The sequence below is a fragment of the Nanorana parkeri genome, unplaced genomic scaffold (assembly GCF_000935625.1).
Source record: "Nanorana parkeri isolate BGI_ZX_2015 unplaced genomic scaffold, ASM93562v1 scaffold452, whole genome shotgun sequence".
Taxonomy (NCBI): Eukaryota; Metazoa; Chordata; class Amphibia; order Anura; family Dicroglossidae; genus Nanorana; species Nanorana parkeri.
In genome coordinates, this window is record NW_017306720.1 from 357,103 (window position 1) to 373,332 (window position 16,230).

General features: G+C 42.3%; 1 protein-coding gene across 1 annotated transcript; it reads left to right on the forward strand.

Annotated features, from left to right (window-relative positions):
• Positions 1 to 10,834: 10,834 nt before the first annotated feature.
• Positions 10,835 to 16,198, forward strand: LOC108790141 (sialidase-4-like). The gene is made up of 4 exons (XM_018560355.1): positions 10,835 to 11,035; positions 13,330 to 13,585; positions 15,114 to 15,550; positions 15,788 to 16,198. The coding sequence occupies exons 1-4, from the start codon at positions 10,835 to 10,837 to the stop codon at positions 16,196 to 16,198; spliced, it is 1,305 nt and encodes a 434-aa protein (XP_018415857.1).
• The last annotated feature ends 32 nt before the right edge of the window (positions 16,199 to 16,230 follow it).

Below are 16,230 nucleotides of genomic sequence, written 5' to 3' on the forward strand. Positions count from 1 at the left end.
AAAAAAATAATTAAAAAATAATAAAAAAATGTAAAAATTATTTTAAATAAGTGAAAACTGCCCCCCCCCCGACACACACACACATATTATTAGACATATGCGAAGACTAAAAATTAACTTCTGATTAAATGAACGAAAACTAAAAAAGTTTTCATTTGTTTCATCAAACAAAACACTTTTTATGCTATTTTGGATACAGCGATTGGTGTGTTCTGGAGGCCGGGCGTATGACATCATATAACACCGCACGTGTTGGGCGCCGCCATCTCGGTGTATATCTAGGTATACACCAAGATTGTGGGGCCAATATCGGCGTGTGACGTCACCTGACGCCACGCATTCATGGCGTCATGTAACGTCATGCTTCCTGCCTCCAAGATGGGGGCCGACATGGCCGCCGCACATTCTCAAACAAATTATTATGTGCCTGAATACATTTTTCGTATATATTCGGACATATAGTAATTCATTAAAGGAGAACTATGGGATGAGTGATTTCCACTCAGCTCATAGTTCTAGCCGACCTGTGACACTGAGACTGTCATAAGTCGGCTCAGTAGATCGGGAGGTGAGCAAACACATACCGGGTTCGCTCACCTCTCGATCCTGTCAGAGCTCTCTGCCATGGCAATGTGCTGTAGCTCGCGGTATACTAAGCTTTGGGTAACGGGAGGACATCTTTAAATGGTGCGCATATTGGGGGAAATGGGTGTGGTTAGGGGGTGTGGCCACTAAAGGGTGTGGCCACTGAGGGGTGCTGTAAAGCTTTCTCGCACGGGGTGCCTAAAAGGCCTAAGGCCGGCCCTGCACTCTGCGTTACACATTACTGACCTCTGCACTCAGCGTTCCACACTACTGACCTCTGCACTCAGCGTTCCACACTACTGACCTCTGCACTCTATGTTACACACTACTGACCTCTGCACTCTATATCACACACACCATTGCACTCTGCATTACTCCTGTCCTTTGAACTTTGCATTACTCACTACTGACCCTTACACTGTGTTGTACTTACTACTGACCTCTGCACTCTGGGGTCTTGCCAGGTTATCTCCTTAAAAAAAGGTGTGCTATACCCTAGTAATCTTTGATCTCTTCTATGTTGTCCAGGTAGATCTTTACCTCTCCAGGGTTGCTTACCCCTTGTATAAGGGATACAGGGGTAAGGCAGAGAAGAAAGGAAATTACAGAATAAAAGTGTAAAGAATACAGAGCTCAAGTACAGAAATCTAACAGAATAGCTTAAGGAATAGTGCTGGAGTACAGGAGTACAGGAGGATAACAGAAGGGTGTGAGAGATACAGTATTCAAGAATAGGGAGTTAAGACAGGACACCCAAGGATTAAAAAAAAAAAAAGAGGCAGACATGACAAACTGGTAATTTCAGGGCAGCAAGCAACTGCCAATCAATGTTTTTGTGTCTCTATACACTTCCTTGCATAATTCAGAATGTTAAAAAAAGACCTTTTATGACATTGCTACTACCTATAAAATATCAGTAGCAATTATTATAGTTGAAACTATTAGGCTCATTCACATACACTCAGCGTTCCACACTACTGACCTCTGCACTCTATGTTACACACTACTGACCTCTGCACTCTATATCACACACACCATTGCACTCTGCATTACTCCTGTCCTTTGAACTTTGCATTACTCACTACTGACCCTTACACTGTGTTGTACTTACTACTGACCTCTGCACTCTGGGGTCTTGCCAGGTTATCTCCTTAAAAAAAGGTGTGCTATACCCTAGTAATCTTTGATCTCTTCTATGTTGTCCAGGTAGATCTTTACCTCTCCAGGGTTGCTTACCCCTTGTATAAGGGATACAGGGGTAAGGCAGAGAAGAAAGGAAATTACAGAATAAAAGTGTAAAGAATACAGAGCTCAAGTACAGAAATCTAACAGAATAGCTTAAGGAATAGTGCTGGAGTACAGGAGTACAGGAGGATAACAGAAGGGTGTGAGAGATACAGTATTCAAGAATAGGGAGTTAAGACAGGACACCCAAGGATTAAAAAAAAAAAAAGAGGCAGACATGACAAACTGGTAATTTCAGGGCAGCAAGCAACTGCCAATCAATGTTTTTGTGTCTCTATACACTTCCTTGCATAATTCAGAATGTTAAAAAAAGACCTTTTATGACATTGCTACTACCTATAAAATATCAGTAGCAATTATTATAGTTGAAACTATTAGGCTCATTCACATTTATGGGGTATGGTAGTGTGTGATATAACACATATTTTACCATGCATTATCTCAACACACAGTAAAGCATTGACCATGTTTCAGTGGCATTAGATTTAAATGGTACCTCAGCTCACTGTTATAGTAGTGGGCAACAGACGTGCACTGCTTCCCACCACGATGCAAATATCATGCGCTGCATTACCCAGAAAGGTGCATATCTGATTTTTTTTGAGAGCTAGGGTGTGCTACCAGCCTTTTTAAAATGAATGGGCTTCTTTAACGAGGCATGCATTTAAGCACGTATATGCGTTAAAGCAATGCATAGTCTAAAGGAGCCCTTATTGTTTACATTACCTTGTGGCAGTGCATGGCAATGCCACGTAGTATGCTGGCAACACAATCACCCAGGACTCTCAGCCAGAGGGGCTGAGAGGTTCCAGAATTTAAATTGTTTTGCAGGGAAGAAGCTGGCCTTTCAGGTTCTTACGGTTTTTCCGGATTGTAGCTGGGATCTGGATCCCTGGAGAGGGCAGCCTCATTAAGAGCCCAGACCAGAGCTCAAGGGAGGAGTTGGGGTGGTGTGGGCTGCAGGCACATGAGGGCTCCTGCTGGGAAGAGGAACAGGTTGTGTTCAGGAGTCAGGAGGACTCCACCCAGAAGCCAGAGTGGAGCCAGGAGGCTGTGTGTGTGCTGGAGGCACCTGGGAATCAGCCAAGGAGGTTTAGTGAGCCTGTGACACCCATGTGTTGAAGAGTTACATGGAGGATATGTGACAATCTTGAGTTTGTGAGACATTGTTATATTTTCTACTTGCTGAAGCATAAGCAGACTGCATGTTGTGTGGCTGAAGTAAAGCTCTTTTCTGTTACGGAGGGAAATAAAAGACTGTCCCTTTTATGTTACAACGGCTTCAAGACTGGTCCTTAAGCGCTCACCCTATGTGCTCAATTCCCCAAATATCACAACCTGTATAAGTCATTAACTAAGTCATTAAGTCATTAACCTTATTTAGCAGACTTTAGAATTAGGCGAGTGTGGCTTCAGTATATCAGATGTGTCCTCCTGCAGAGTTTTCAGCACTCTGTTTCGTTTGACATGCCTGCTGTTAGGAATACAGCTTAGGCCAGGTTCACACCTATGCAATAGCGGTTGTTGTGAGAGTTTCGTGCGGCTTTCATTGGTCGTTTTTTTAGAGATTTTGTTCATTAGATCGTGCGATAGCACGCTTTTTGTTTCCCATAGAGATGTTCAGGTGTCCAATCAGAAGCAGAAACAGCCATGACCCAAGTTCCTGTTCCAGTTCCTGTCATAGTCTGTGTCATGCTGTAACCGCGCAATTATTGCTCCCAAATCGCCTATTGAACAGAGCGCGTGATTTTTCAATGCAAGTCTATGGGGCCCAAAACGCGCGACAATAGCCTGAAAATAGCTCCTGCACCTTTTTGCACGACAGGCGATTTCTACAGCGTGACAAATCGCAAAGGTGTGAACAGCTTCCATAGACTTCAATGCATTTCTGTGTTTTGTGCGATATTGCGCAGCTAAATCACCTAGGCCTTACAGATAGATCATGAAAAGACAGTGTGTTCCAAATACATTATAGAAGTACACAATGATAAAAGAGTGTAATGAAAACAGCGTACAGGTACGGGATGATGAGAGAATGTAAAAAATACAGTGTAGAGGTACACTAGGATAACTGAGTGTGATGAAAGCAGCGCACAGGTACACCATATTATTAGCGTTAAGCTGGACATACACTAGTAGATTTTGGAACGAACATTCATATGAAAAATCTCATCAGAACACTCGATAATGTTATCAGAGACTTTACAAATGTCATTTGCAATCTAGTTTGATTTTAACATTCGATTTTGTAAGAAATTGAGTTTCCTGAACAAAAACCATATTCACTGCTAGAATTTTGTTCGTCCAAGACAAATTTTCCACCCTATTCCTTCAATTTAATTTTTTTTCTTTTTTTTTTTATCACTACGGTTGCAAATGATTACCAATTTGACTCCACTGACTATTAGAAAATGGAAAGAACCCTCTGAAAATGAAATTCTACTGATGTATGGCCAGCTTAAGAAATATAGCATACAAGTACACCATGATAACAGAGTATAAGGAATACATTGTAGAGGTACACCATGAGTGTAAAAATACAGCGCACAAGTACACCATGATAACAGAGTGCAAGGAAGGGGTGTAGAGGTACACCATAATAACAGAATGTAAGGAAAGGGTGTAGAGGTACACCATGATAACAGTGTGTAAGGAAGGGGTGTAGAGGTACACCATGATAACAGTGTGTAAGGAAGGGGTGTAGAGGTACACCATGATAACAGTGTGTGAGGAAGGGGTGTAGAGGTACACCATGATAACAGTGTGTAAGGAAGGGGTGTAGAGGTACACCATGATAACAGAATGTAAGGAAGGGGTGTAGAGGTATACCATGATAACAGTGTGTGAGGAAGGGGTCTAGAGGTAAACCATTATAACAGTGTGTGAGGAAGGGGTGTAGAGGTACACCATGATAACAGAATGTAAGGAAGGGGTGTAGAGGTACACCATGATAACAGTGTGTGAGGAAGGGGTGTAGAGGTACACCATGATAACAGTGTATAAGGAAGGGGTGTAGAGGTACACCATGATAACGGTGGGCAAGGAAGGGGTGTAGATGTACACCATGATAACAGTGTGTAAGGAAGGGGTGTAGCGGTACACCATGATAACAGCGTGTAACGAAGGGGTGTAGATGTACACCATGATAACAGCGTGTAACGAAGGGGTGTAGATGTACACCATGATAACAGCGTGTAACGAAGGGGTGTAGATGTACACCATGATAACAGCGTGTAACGAAGGGGTGTAGATGTACACCATGATAACAGCGTGTAACGAAGGGGTGTAGATGTACACCATGATAACAGCGTGTAACGAAGGGGTGTAGATGTACACCATGATAACAGCGTGTAACGAAGGGGTGTAGATGTACACCATGATAACAGCGTGTAACGAAGGGGTGTAGATGTACACCATGATAACAGCGTGTAACGAAGGGGTGTAGATGTACACCATGATAACAGCGTGTAACGAAGGGGTGTAGATGTACACCATGATAACAGCGTGTAACGAAGGGGTGTAGATGTACACCATGATAACAGCGTGTAACGAAGGGGTGTAGATGTACACCATGATAACAGCGTGTAACGAAGGGGTGTAGATGTACACCATGATAACAGCGTGTAACGAAGGGGTGTAGATGTACACCATGATAACAGCGTGTAACGAAGGGGTGTAGATGTACACCATGATAACAGCGTGTAACGAAGGGGTGTAGATGTACACCATGATAACAGCGTGTAACGAAGGGGTGTAGATGTACACCATGATAACAGCGTGTAACGAAGGGGTGTAGATGTACACCATGATAACAGCGTGTAACGAAGGGGTGTAGATGTACACCATGATAACAGCGTGTAACGAAGGGGTGTAGATGTACACCATGATAACAGCGTGTAACGAAGGGGTGTAGATGTACACCATGATAACAGCGTGTAACGAAGGGGTGTAGATGTACACCATGATAACAGCGTGTAACGAAGGGGTGTAGATGTACACCATGATAACAGCGTGTAACGAAGGGGTGTAGATGTACACCATGATAACAGCGTGTAACGAAGGGGTGTAGATGTACACCATGATAACAGCGTGTAACGAAGGGGTGTAGATGTACACCATGATAACAGCGTGTAACGAAGGGGTGTAGATGTACACCATGATAACAGCGTGTAACGAAGGGGTGTAGATGTACACCATGATAACAGCGTGTAACGAAGGGGTGTAGATGTACACCATGATAACAGCGTGTAACGAAGGGGTGTAGATGTACACCATGATAACAGCGTGTAACGAAGGGGTGTAGATGTACACCATGATAACAGCGTGTAACGAAGGGGTGTAGATGTACACCATGATAACAGCGTGTAACGAAGGGGTGTAGATGTACACCATGATAACAGCGTGTAACGAAGGGGTGTAGATGTACACCATGATAACAGCGTGTAACGAAGGGGTGTAGATGTACACCATGATAACAGCGTGTAACGAAGGGGTGTAGATGTACACCATGATAACAGCGTGTAACGAAGGGGTGTAGATGTACACCATGATAACAGCGTGTAACGAAGGGGTGTAGATGTACACCATGATAACAGCGTGTAACGAAGGGGTGTAGATGTACACCATGATAACAGCGTGTAACGAAGGGGTGTAGATGTACACCATGATAACAGCGTGTAACGAAGGGGTGTAGATGTACACCATGATAACAGCGTGTAACGAAGGGGTGTAGATGTACACCATGATAACAGCGTGTAACGAAGGGGTGTAGATGTACACCATGATAACAGCGTGTAACGAAGGGGTGTAGATGTACACCATGATAACAGCGTGTAACGAAGGGGTGTAGATGTACACCATGATAACAGCGTGTAACGAAGGGGTGTAGATGTACACCATGATAACAGCGTGTAACGAAGGGGTGTAGATGTACACCATGATAACAGCGTGTAACGAAGGGGTGTAGATGTACACCATGATAACAGCGTGTAACGAAGGGGTGTAGATGTACACCATGATAACAGCGTGTAACGAAGGGGTGTAGATGTACACCATGATAACAGCGTGTAACGAAGGGGTGTAGATGTACACCATGATAACAGCGTGTAACGAAGGGGTGTAGATGTACACCATGATAACAGCGTGTAACGAAGGGGTGTAGATGTACACCATGATAACAGCGTGTAACGAAGGGGTGTAGATGTACACCATGATAACAGCGTGTAACGAAGGGGTGTAGATGTACACCATGATAACAGCGTGTAACGAAGGGGTGTAGATGTACACCATGATAACAGCGTGTAACGAAGGGGTGTAGATGTACACCATGATAACAGCGTGTAACGAAGGGGTGTAGATGTACACCATGATAACAGCGTGTAACGAAGGGGTGTAGATGTACACCATGATAACAGCGTGTAACGAAGGGGTGTAGATGTACACCATGATAACAGCGTGTAACGAAGGGGTGTAGATGTACACCATGATAACAGCGTGTAACGAAGGGGTGTAGATGTACACCATGATAACAGCGTGTAACGAAGGGGTGTAGATGTACACCATGATAACAGCGTGTAACGAAGGGGTGTAGATGTACACCATGATAACAGCGTGTAACGAAGGGGTGTAGATGTACACCATGATAACAGCGTGTAACGAAGGGGTGTAGATGTACACCATGATAACAGCGTGTAACGAAGGGGTGTAGATGTACACCATGATAACAGCGTGTAACGAAGGGGTGTAGATGTACACCATGATAACAGCGTGTAACGAAGGGGTGTAGATGTACACCATGATAACAGCGTGTAACGAAGGGGTGTAGATGTACACCATGATAACAGCGTGTAACGAAGGGGTGTAGATGTACACCATGATAACAGCGTGTAACGAAGGGGTGTAGATGTACACCATGATAACAGCGTGTAACGAAGGGGTGTAGATGTACACCATGATAACAGCGTGTAACGAAGGGGTGTAGATGTACACCATGATAACAGCGTGTAACGAAGGGGTGTAGATGTACACCATGATAACAGCGTGTAACGAAGGGGTGTAGATGTACACCATGATAACAGCGTGTAACGAAGGGGTGTAGATGTACACCATGATAACAGCGTGTAACGAAGGGGTGTAGATGTACACCATGATAACAGCGTGTAACGAAGGGGTGTAGATGTACACCATGATAACAGCGTGTAACGAAGGGGTGTAGATGTACACCATGATAACAGCGTGTAACGAAGGGGTGTAGATGTACACCATGATAACAGCGTGTAACGAAGGGGTGTAGATGTACACCATGATAACAGCGTGTAACGAAGGGGTGTAGATGTACACCATGATAACAGCGTGTAACGAAGGGGTGTAGATGTACACCATGATAACAGCGTGTAACGAAGGGGTGTAGATGTACACCATGATAACAGCGTGTAACGAAGGGGTGTAGATGTACACCATGATAACAGCGTGTAACGAAGGGGTGTAGATGTACACCATGATAACAGCGTGTAACGAAGGGGTGTAGATGTACACCATGATAACAGCGTGTAACGAAGGGGTGTAGATGTACACCATGATAACAGCGTGTAACGAAGGGGTGTAGATGTACACCATGATAACAGCGTGTAACGAAGGGGTGTAGATGTACACCATGATAACAGCGTGTAACGAAGGGGTGTAGATGTACACCATGATAACAGCGTGTAACGAAGGGGTGTAGATGTACACCATGATAACAGCGTGTAACGAAGGGGTGTAGATGTACACCATGATAACAGCGTGTAACGAAGGGGTGTAGATGTACACCATGATAACAGCGTGTAACGAAGGGGTGTAGATGTACACCATGATAACAGCGTGTAACGAAGGGGTGTAGATGTACACCATGATAACAGCGTGTAACGAAGGGGTGTAGATGTACACCATGATAACAGCGTGTAACGAAGGGGTGTAGATGTACACCATGATAACAGCGTGTAACGAAGGGGTGTAGATGTACACCATGATAACAGCGTGTAACGAAGGGGTGTAGATGTACACCATGATAACAGAGGGTAAGGAAGGGGTGTAGAGGTACACCATGATAACAGAATGTTAGGAAGGGGTGTAGAGGTACACCATGATAACAGAGTGTAAGTAAGGGGTGTAGAGGTACACCTCGATAACAGAATGTAAGGAAGGGGTGTAGAGGTACACCATGATAACAGAGTGTAAGGAAGGGGTGTAGAGGTACACCATGATAACAGAGTGTAAGGAAGGGGTGTAGAGGTACACCATGATAACAGAGTGTAAGGAAGGGGTGTAGAGGTACACCATGATAACAGAGTGTAAGGAAGGGGTGTAGAGGTACACCATGATAACAGAGTGTAAGGAAGGGGTGTAGAGGTACACCATGATAACAGAGTGTAAGGAAGGGGTGTAGAGGTACACCATGATAACAGAGTGTAAGGAAGGGGTGTAGAGGTACACCATGATAACAGAGTGTAAGGAAGGGGTGTAGAGGTACACCATGATAACAGAGTGTAAGGAAGGGGTGTAGAGGTACACCATGATAACAGAGTGTAAGGAAGGGGTGTAGAGGTACACCATGATAACAGAGTGTAAGGAAGGGGTGTAGAGGTACACCATGATAACAGAGTGTAAGGAAGGGGTGTAGAGGTACACCATGATAACAGTATGTAAGGAAGGGGTGTAGAGGTACACCATGATAACGAACCATGATAATGTTTAATGAATACTGGGTACAAGTACACCTAGATAACAGAGTGTAAGGAATACAGCAAAGAGGTACACCATGATGATAGATATTAGAGTGTAAGGAATGCAGAGTACAGGTACACTATAATGATAGAATGTAAAGAATACAGAGTACAGGTACATCATGATATTAGAGTGTAAGGAATGCAGTGTAGAGGTGCTGTAAAAATACAGCATAAGTGGCATAAAGAACACAGTGAGTATTTACAGTGTGATAATAGACTTTAAGAAGAACAGCACAAGGGTACAATGTGATAACACAGTGTAAGGAATACATTGTGCAGGTACAACATAAGACTGTTTAACGAATATATCGTACAGTTACAACATACAAATAGAATGTAAGGAATACAGAGTGCATATATACCATGAAAATAGAGCATAAGGTGTACAGCATGCATATACATCATTATAAATACCGTAAAATACCTTGGTTTACAAGTAACTTGGTTTGAGAGTGTTTTGCAAGACAAGCAAACATTTCTGAAAAATTGTGCCTTGATATACAAGCAATGTCTTGTAATAAGAGCAAAATTTTGTAGAAAAGTACCACCCGAATGAGGCTGTAGCAGTGCGAGCGATGAGTCTGTTTAATGACAATGCAATGTCACATTGGATAGATTCCTTGTTAAGGTTTCATGAAATGAAAAAGATTCCATTGAGTCAAGAGATAGCAGTGATTCCGTTAGTGATAGTGAAAGTCGTCCTACACAATAATCCTCCTCTCTCTTGTCCCACTTACACCAGCCACAAAGGTACCGGTAATTGGTTTATTTTCTTTATATGTTGTACAGTATTATATTACATTACGGTATTGTAATCATTTTTATATGAATATTTTTGGGTTGTGGAACGAATCATCTGAGTTTCCATTATTTCCTATGGGGAAATTCGCTTTGATATACAAGCGCTTTGGATTACAAGCATGCTTGCGGAACGAATTATGCTCATAAACCAAGGTATTACTGTACAGTGTACAGGTATAGGGACAAAAGGGATTACTGGAAGAAACAGCTAAATATGGAAATGCGCGTGCCATGGGTAACCTAAGCATAAAATGTATATATATAGGAGGATTAAAGAGTAGAACAGAAGTGTAAGGTTTACTGTCTACAGACACAGGGTGATCATAGAGGAAGGGATGGAATATAGTACAAGGGTGATACGATGTAGAAAGAAAGTATGTGTGTGTCAATTCAAACTAACTATCTCTTTTCTCACAAAAATGTTTTATTTTGAAGGTGTTATGGGATCCCACCACGTGCCCGCTCGCACAGTTTTATTCGAGAGGGAAAAAAATGGAGTCACGTACCGTGTACCTGCCCTACTTTACATCCCTCGTTGGTCAACATTGCTGGCTTTTGCAGAAGAGAGGTTGAGTGTGGACGATGCTCATGCCAATCTACTAGTATTGCGACGTGGTACTTTTTACCGTAACTATGTGGAGGTCAGATAGACAGTTGAGTTAGTTGTATTGTATATTGTATTGCTAGAGTTATCCTAAACAAGATTTTTGTAGTTCTGTAAATTATACAAATTTTTGATCAAATTTGATACAATCAGTAAGGCATTTCTCAACCAGGGTGCCTTCTGACTTCCTCAAGTCTTTCCATGCCTTTCCATGGTGCGGCAGGCCAGACCCATGGAAATTAATGACACTAATCCAGGAAGGGTGGGATCCATTTAGAAAAGGACAGAAGTTCACCTCCAGCCAGGCTTGCTCTGCCTCCAGTCCTCTACCATGCTGGCACAGCTTTGCCTAATGATGTGCTGGTAGGACTCGGATGTAAAAGAGTGACTGAGAACTCTGATCTGAAGGGGGGCTGAGAACTCTGATGTGCAGGGGGCTTCTGTATGAAGGGGATGGGGCTTCTGATGTGAAAGGCCGGCTCAGATGTGAAGGGGGAACTCTAATGTGAAATCAGGCTTGTGGTGGGAATGGCTGCTTTGCAAATGAGAGACAGGGGGAAGAGGTACTTATGTGGGCTTCCAGGAGAAAGCTTAGGGAAGGTTCTAAAGAAGTATTGTCACTTTATATATGCTATTCAAGCGTATGGTACAGCAAAGCTAAATGGATCAAAACTGCATTACATTAAGCTTTCCTGTCCTTTAATTAGACTTTACTCTACAAAAGACGTTTTAGATATAGAACATGGAATTAAATATTGCACTTTGAAGTGTATGTTACATAGTATTTGAGGTTGAATAAAGACACAGGTCCATCCAGTTCAACCTTTATGTGTAAGTGTGTGTGTAGTGTTTGCATGTGTGTATATGAGTCCCTGTGTGGTCCTAGGTTTTTAAGAGTACCTGTACCCCTGTATGTTATGGTCTCAAAAAGCCACCAAGCTTGGAAAGCAGCAACAAAATCAGTTATGATGAGATCAATGGAGAAACTTCATGGCATTGAGTAGAGCTTAGTCATTTAGTTGACTTGAATGTCAAAACACAAAAAATGCAGCTTGCAGGAGTTTTTCCCCTATATGACCTGTGGGTGTGTGTCATAATAAAACATGTATATGGTCAACTTAAGTGTCAGGAGACTGACAATTAAAAAATGAATCAGGGCTTGATATGCCAACAGTGTCAGCTATCCCAGCTACTAATTATAAGATCAATCCCCATCACCTTTGCCTTTGTCACAGCAAAAATAACATATCAAAGCCATGTTATAATACCAAAAGGATCATCCATGCCACTTCTTCAGTTGTTTTCCCAACATTTTTGTTTTTCCCCATCCACTTCTTCAGTTCTGAAAAAAGTAATCTGGATAAGCTAGCTACAAAATATCTACAACATTACAGAACAAGTCCAGCTGAATGTTGCTAACTACCACTACCTTTACTATGAACTGGATGAATAAGAACCTTCACTGTTCACATTGTGTGTCCGTTTCTCTTCCCCTTTGTTGTCATCCCGTGCTCTCACTGGACTGCACAAATTCTCGAGGGATTGCACACCCAAAAAGTGAAGGTTGTGGACCACCCCCACGTACACCACACAGCAAATGGAATGGAGTCATAGCAGAGAAATTAGAAATGATGGGAAATTTCTCCAACAGGCACACAGACAAAAAGAAAAAAAACATTTTTAGTGGAGTGTGGAAAGGTTAGGACTTCTGAAAATATTTTTCAGAAGTAAGGGAGAATTTTCCCAGTGGGGTCAAAGGCTGAAAGTTTAACTTTCTATTTCTATCCAAAACTGAAAAAAACATTTTTGTCTGAAGTTGGCCTTTAAAAACCATTCCTATGCAGAACAGTGAACAAGCAATGCTTTCTCAATACAATTCACAACACTTAGAAGGAAGCCATGACACCATCATAACACCAGCTCTCCACTGTAAAAACAAAACTGGCCTGGTGAGCATTTGTACCTTGTCTTTTCTAAATGCACTTCCCTGATCAGTGGCCTACAGGTGCTGCACCCCAATTATAATGACATACAAAGGTGAACAAATGTGTACTAAATATGCTACAATGTAAGTAATAATTGTATAATTTAATTAAATATCAAATGTTTATACAATAACATAAAGACATTGGGGGGGATTTATCAAAAATAGAGCAGACAAACTGTGGAGCAGCTGTGCATGTCAACCAATCAGCTTTTCTCTTCAGTTTGGTCAGTTACGCTATGAAAATTCTAAAGAGAAGCTGATTGGTTGCCATGCACAGCTGCCCCACATTTTGTCTGCTCCAATTTTAATAAATTCCCTTTATAGTGTATAACATTTCCCCACAGTGGGAGGACATGGTTGCGGTGGACAAAGCTCGTCTGACCGGACATCGCTCAATGAATCCATGCCCAATCTACGATGACTTCACAGGGCAGATCTTCCTATTCTTCATTGCTGTCCTGGGCAGTACTACAGAATCCTACCAGATCATCACTGGGCGGAATTTGGCACGGCTGTGCTTCATAACAAGCTCTGACCAAGGGAGAAGCTGGAGTGATGTCACAGACCTGACTCACCAAGTGATTGGGGAATCCTTAAAAGGTACAAATAAGAAATCATATGTTAATACACTGAATACTTTGAGCAGAATTAGACATTTAGCAAGCTGTGATGATTTAAAGCTGAACTCCGGGCAAATAATTAAATACACATATATCGGAGCTATGTTAACTGCCAAAGGATAATAATTTGAAAATTAGTATTTTTCTAGGTTCCGCGTCATAATGTAAAAATATCTGGTTGATCTGTCAGTGTCCTGTTAGTATAACACCTCTGCTCTGTGCTAAACCATTCCTATTCTTACTAAACCAATATTTGTGTTATACATTGCCCAGGGCATCCAAATGGATTGTTCTCAGTCATGGAAATCAGCAAAATGTTGAAATAGCCAAGTAAAGTTTAGCTAGGTAGTTGGAATTCCCAAGGATCAGATGGGCAACGTTAATACTGTACATATACAATTTAAGCCCACACAGGTATCTCTACATCCTATAGAAAAAGTGCATAGAACAGATTGACTAAGAGAGCCCCTAAAGATACAGGGTGCAGTTCTACTGCAATGTTAAACCTCATGTGTACTTCATAAAATACTAAATCCTAGTTCAAACATCCAAAGCTCCTATCACCTGGAATCTCTTCTTTACTCTCCATTTATACAACCATCCAGAACCTTTGCTTAGCCCTTAAACTACATCTTTCTTACTGCCTGATGAATACTTCTGACGTATGCCGCCAGTGTTTCTCCTGTGCTGTGTCCTTTCTTTATAAACTCTCTGCCATACTTTATGGATCAGGCATTCAGCAAACACCTTGAAACACTTCTTTTCTGAAATAAAGATATCTTTATTCTAAGATGCCTCTTCCACTACTCCAGTTTCCCAACTTTATCCCATTACAGCACTGTCATCTACAACACAGCTACTGCTGCCAGTTTACCCTTACCTCTTGAATCAGTCTCTTGTTCATTTAAATAGGGTTCTTATTCCTTATTAAGTTTTCATAAGGTAGTTTTGTATGCTTTTATGTAGGGATGTTCAGATACCAAGTACCGTACTCGGTACTTGTACAAATACTTTTCCAGTTCCAAGACTAGACTAGAGAACAATTGAAAAGTTAGGAGGCAGCTGTCATTTTTAAGGAGCTCCTGGGATTTGTGCATTCCTGTTTTAATGTATGATATTTTTTTAAATAAATATATATAAGGGATGCACCAATACAGTTTTTTCAAGTACAAGTACTGATACTTGTCCAAGTACTTTCAGATACAAGTACTGATATATTTTTGTTTGTTGTCATGTGACAGTTTTTCTAAAACAATACAGACTAATTTCAGGACAGTGGTGAAGCACCAGAGCCAGGTCCCAGCTTCAACCACAGCTACTCTATTAGTTCTCATGAAAATGCCAACTATCGGCACTGGTATCTGAACATCCCTACTTTTATGCCATTTATGTAGCACTTTTATGTCTTAACTTGATGAATATGACTATATATGTTTGACACTGTATAAATGAGCTATAATCACTGCAATGTGATTCATAATATGTTTGGGTATTACTTTTTTTCTCAGAATGGGCCACCTTTGCTTTGGGACCAGGACATGGTATCCAGCTAAAATCTGGTCGTCTCCTTGTTCCTGCGTACACTTATCATATCAACTGCCGAAATTGCTTTGGCAAGCTTTGCCGTACTACACCACAAGCCTTTGCCTTTCGTAGTGATGACCATGGAAAGTCTTGGAAAGTTGGAGAACTTATCCCAAACCTGCACACAGTGGAATGCCAACTGGTGTCAGTGGATGAGGAAGATGGAAGTAACATCCTGTACTGCAATGCCAGAAGCTCTTTAGGATTCCGAGTACAAGCTCTGAGCTCTGATGGTGGCATTGTCTTCCAGCCTGCACAGTTGGTTGAGAAGTTGGTGGAGACACCTAGTGGATGTCATGGCAGTGTCATTGGTTTCCCTGCTCCTCTGGCCTTTTTATCAAATCATGATATCAATAATGCAGTTTGCTGCAGGCCCCAGAGCTCACTGATGAGAGCTACACTGTCAGATGTAAAAAAATGGAATGCAATAGGTCCTCAAGCACAGGACCAAGTTAATTCATTTAAAAATGGTCTACAACAATGGCAATCCAACAGTGGAAAAGATATCTGTAAATTGGTTTGCCATAGGCAGATGATTTGGGAGGATGATTGTAAAGACACTTGCTATGTTAGTGTGGGATTACCAACCAAGTTAAAGTTACAACACAAGACTCATCACAGGACTGGGAAAGGGTTTCAGACACCTACATGGGTGTTGTACTCCCACCCCACCAGTACACACTCACGGTTGAACCTAGGAGTCTACCTCAGCACCTATCCTAAGGATGCCGATAGCTGGAGAGGACCCTGGGTCATCTATGAGGGACCCAGTGCCTATTCCGACTTATCATATATAGAGCTGCCTTCTGGTGAAGATGGATCTGTGGGGTTACCACCCATAGTCGCTTTTGCCTGTCTATATGAAAATGGTTTAAAATCTCCATATGAGCAGATATCCTTCAGTATCTTTACTCTATATGAGGTCATACAGAACCTGCCACTTAAAACCAACGTACTCCATCCTCCCATGACCAAAGACCAAAGGAAAGGGAACTGTGCAACTTCATAAAAGAAAACAAACAAGCTAACCTTAATTGTATG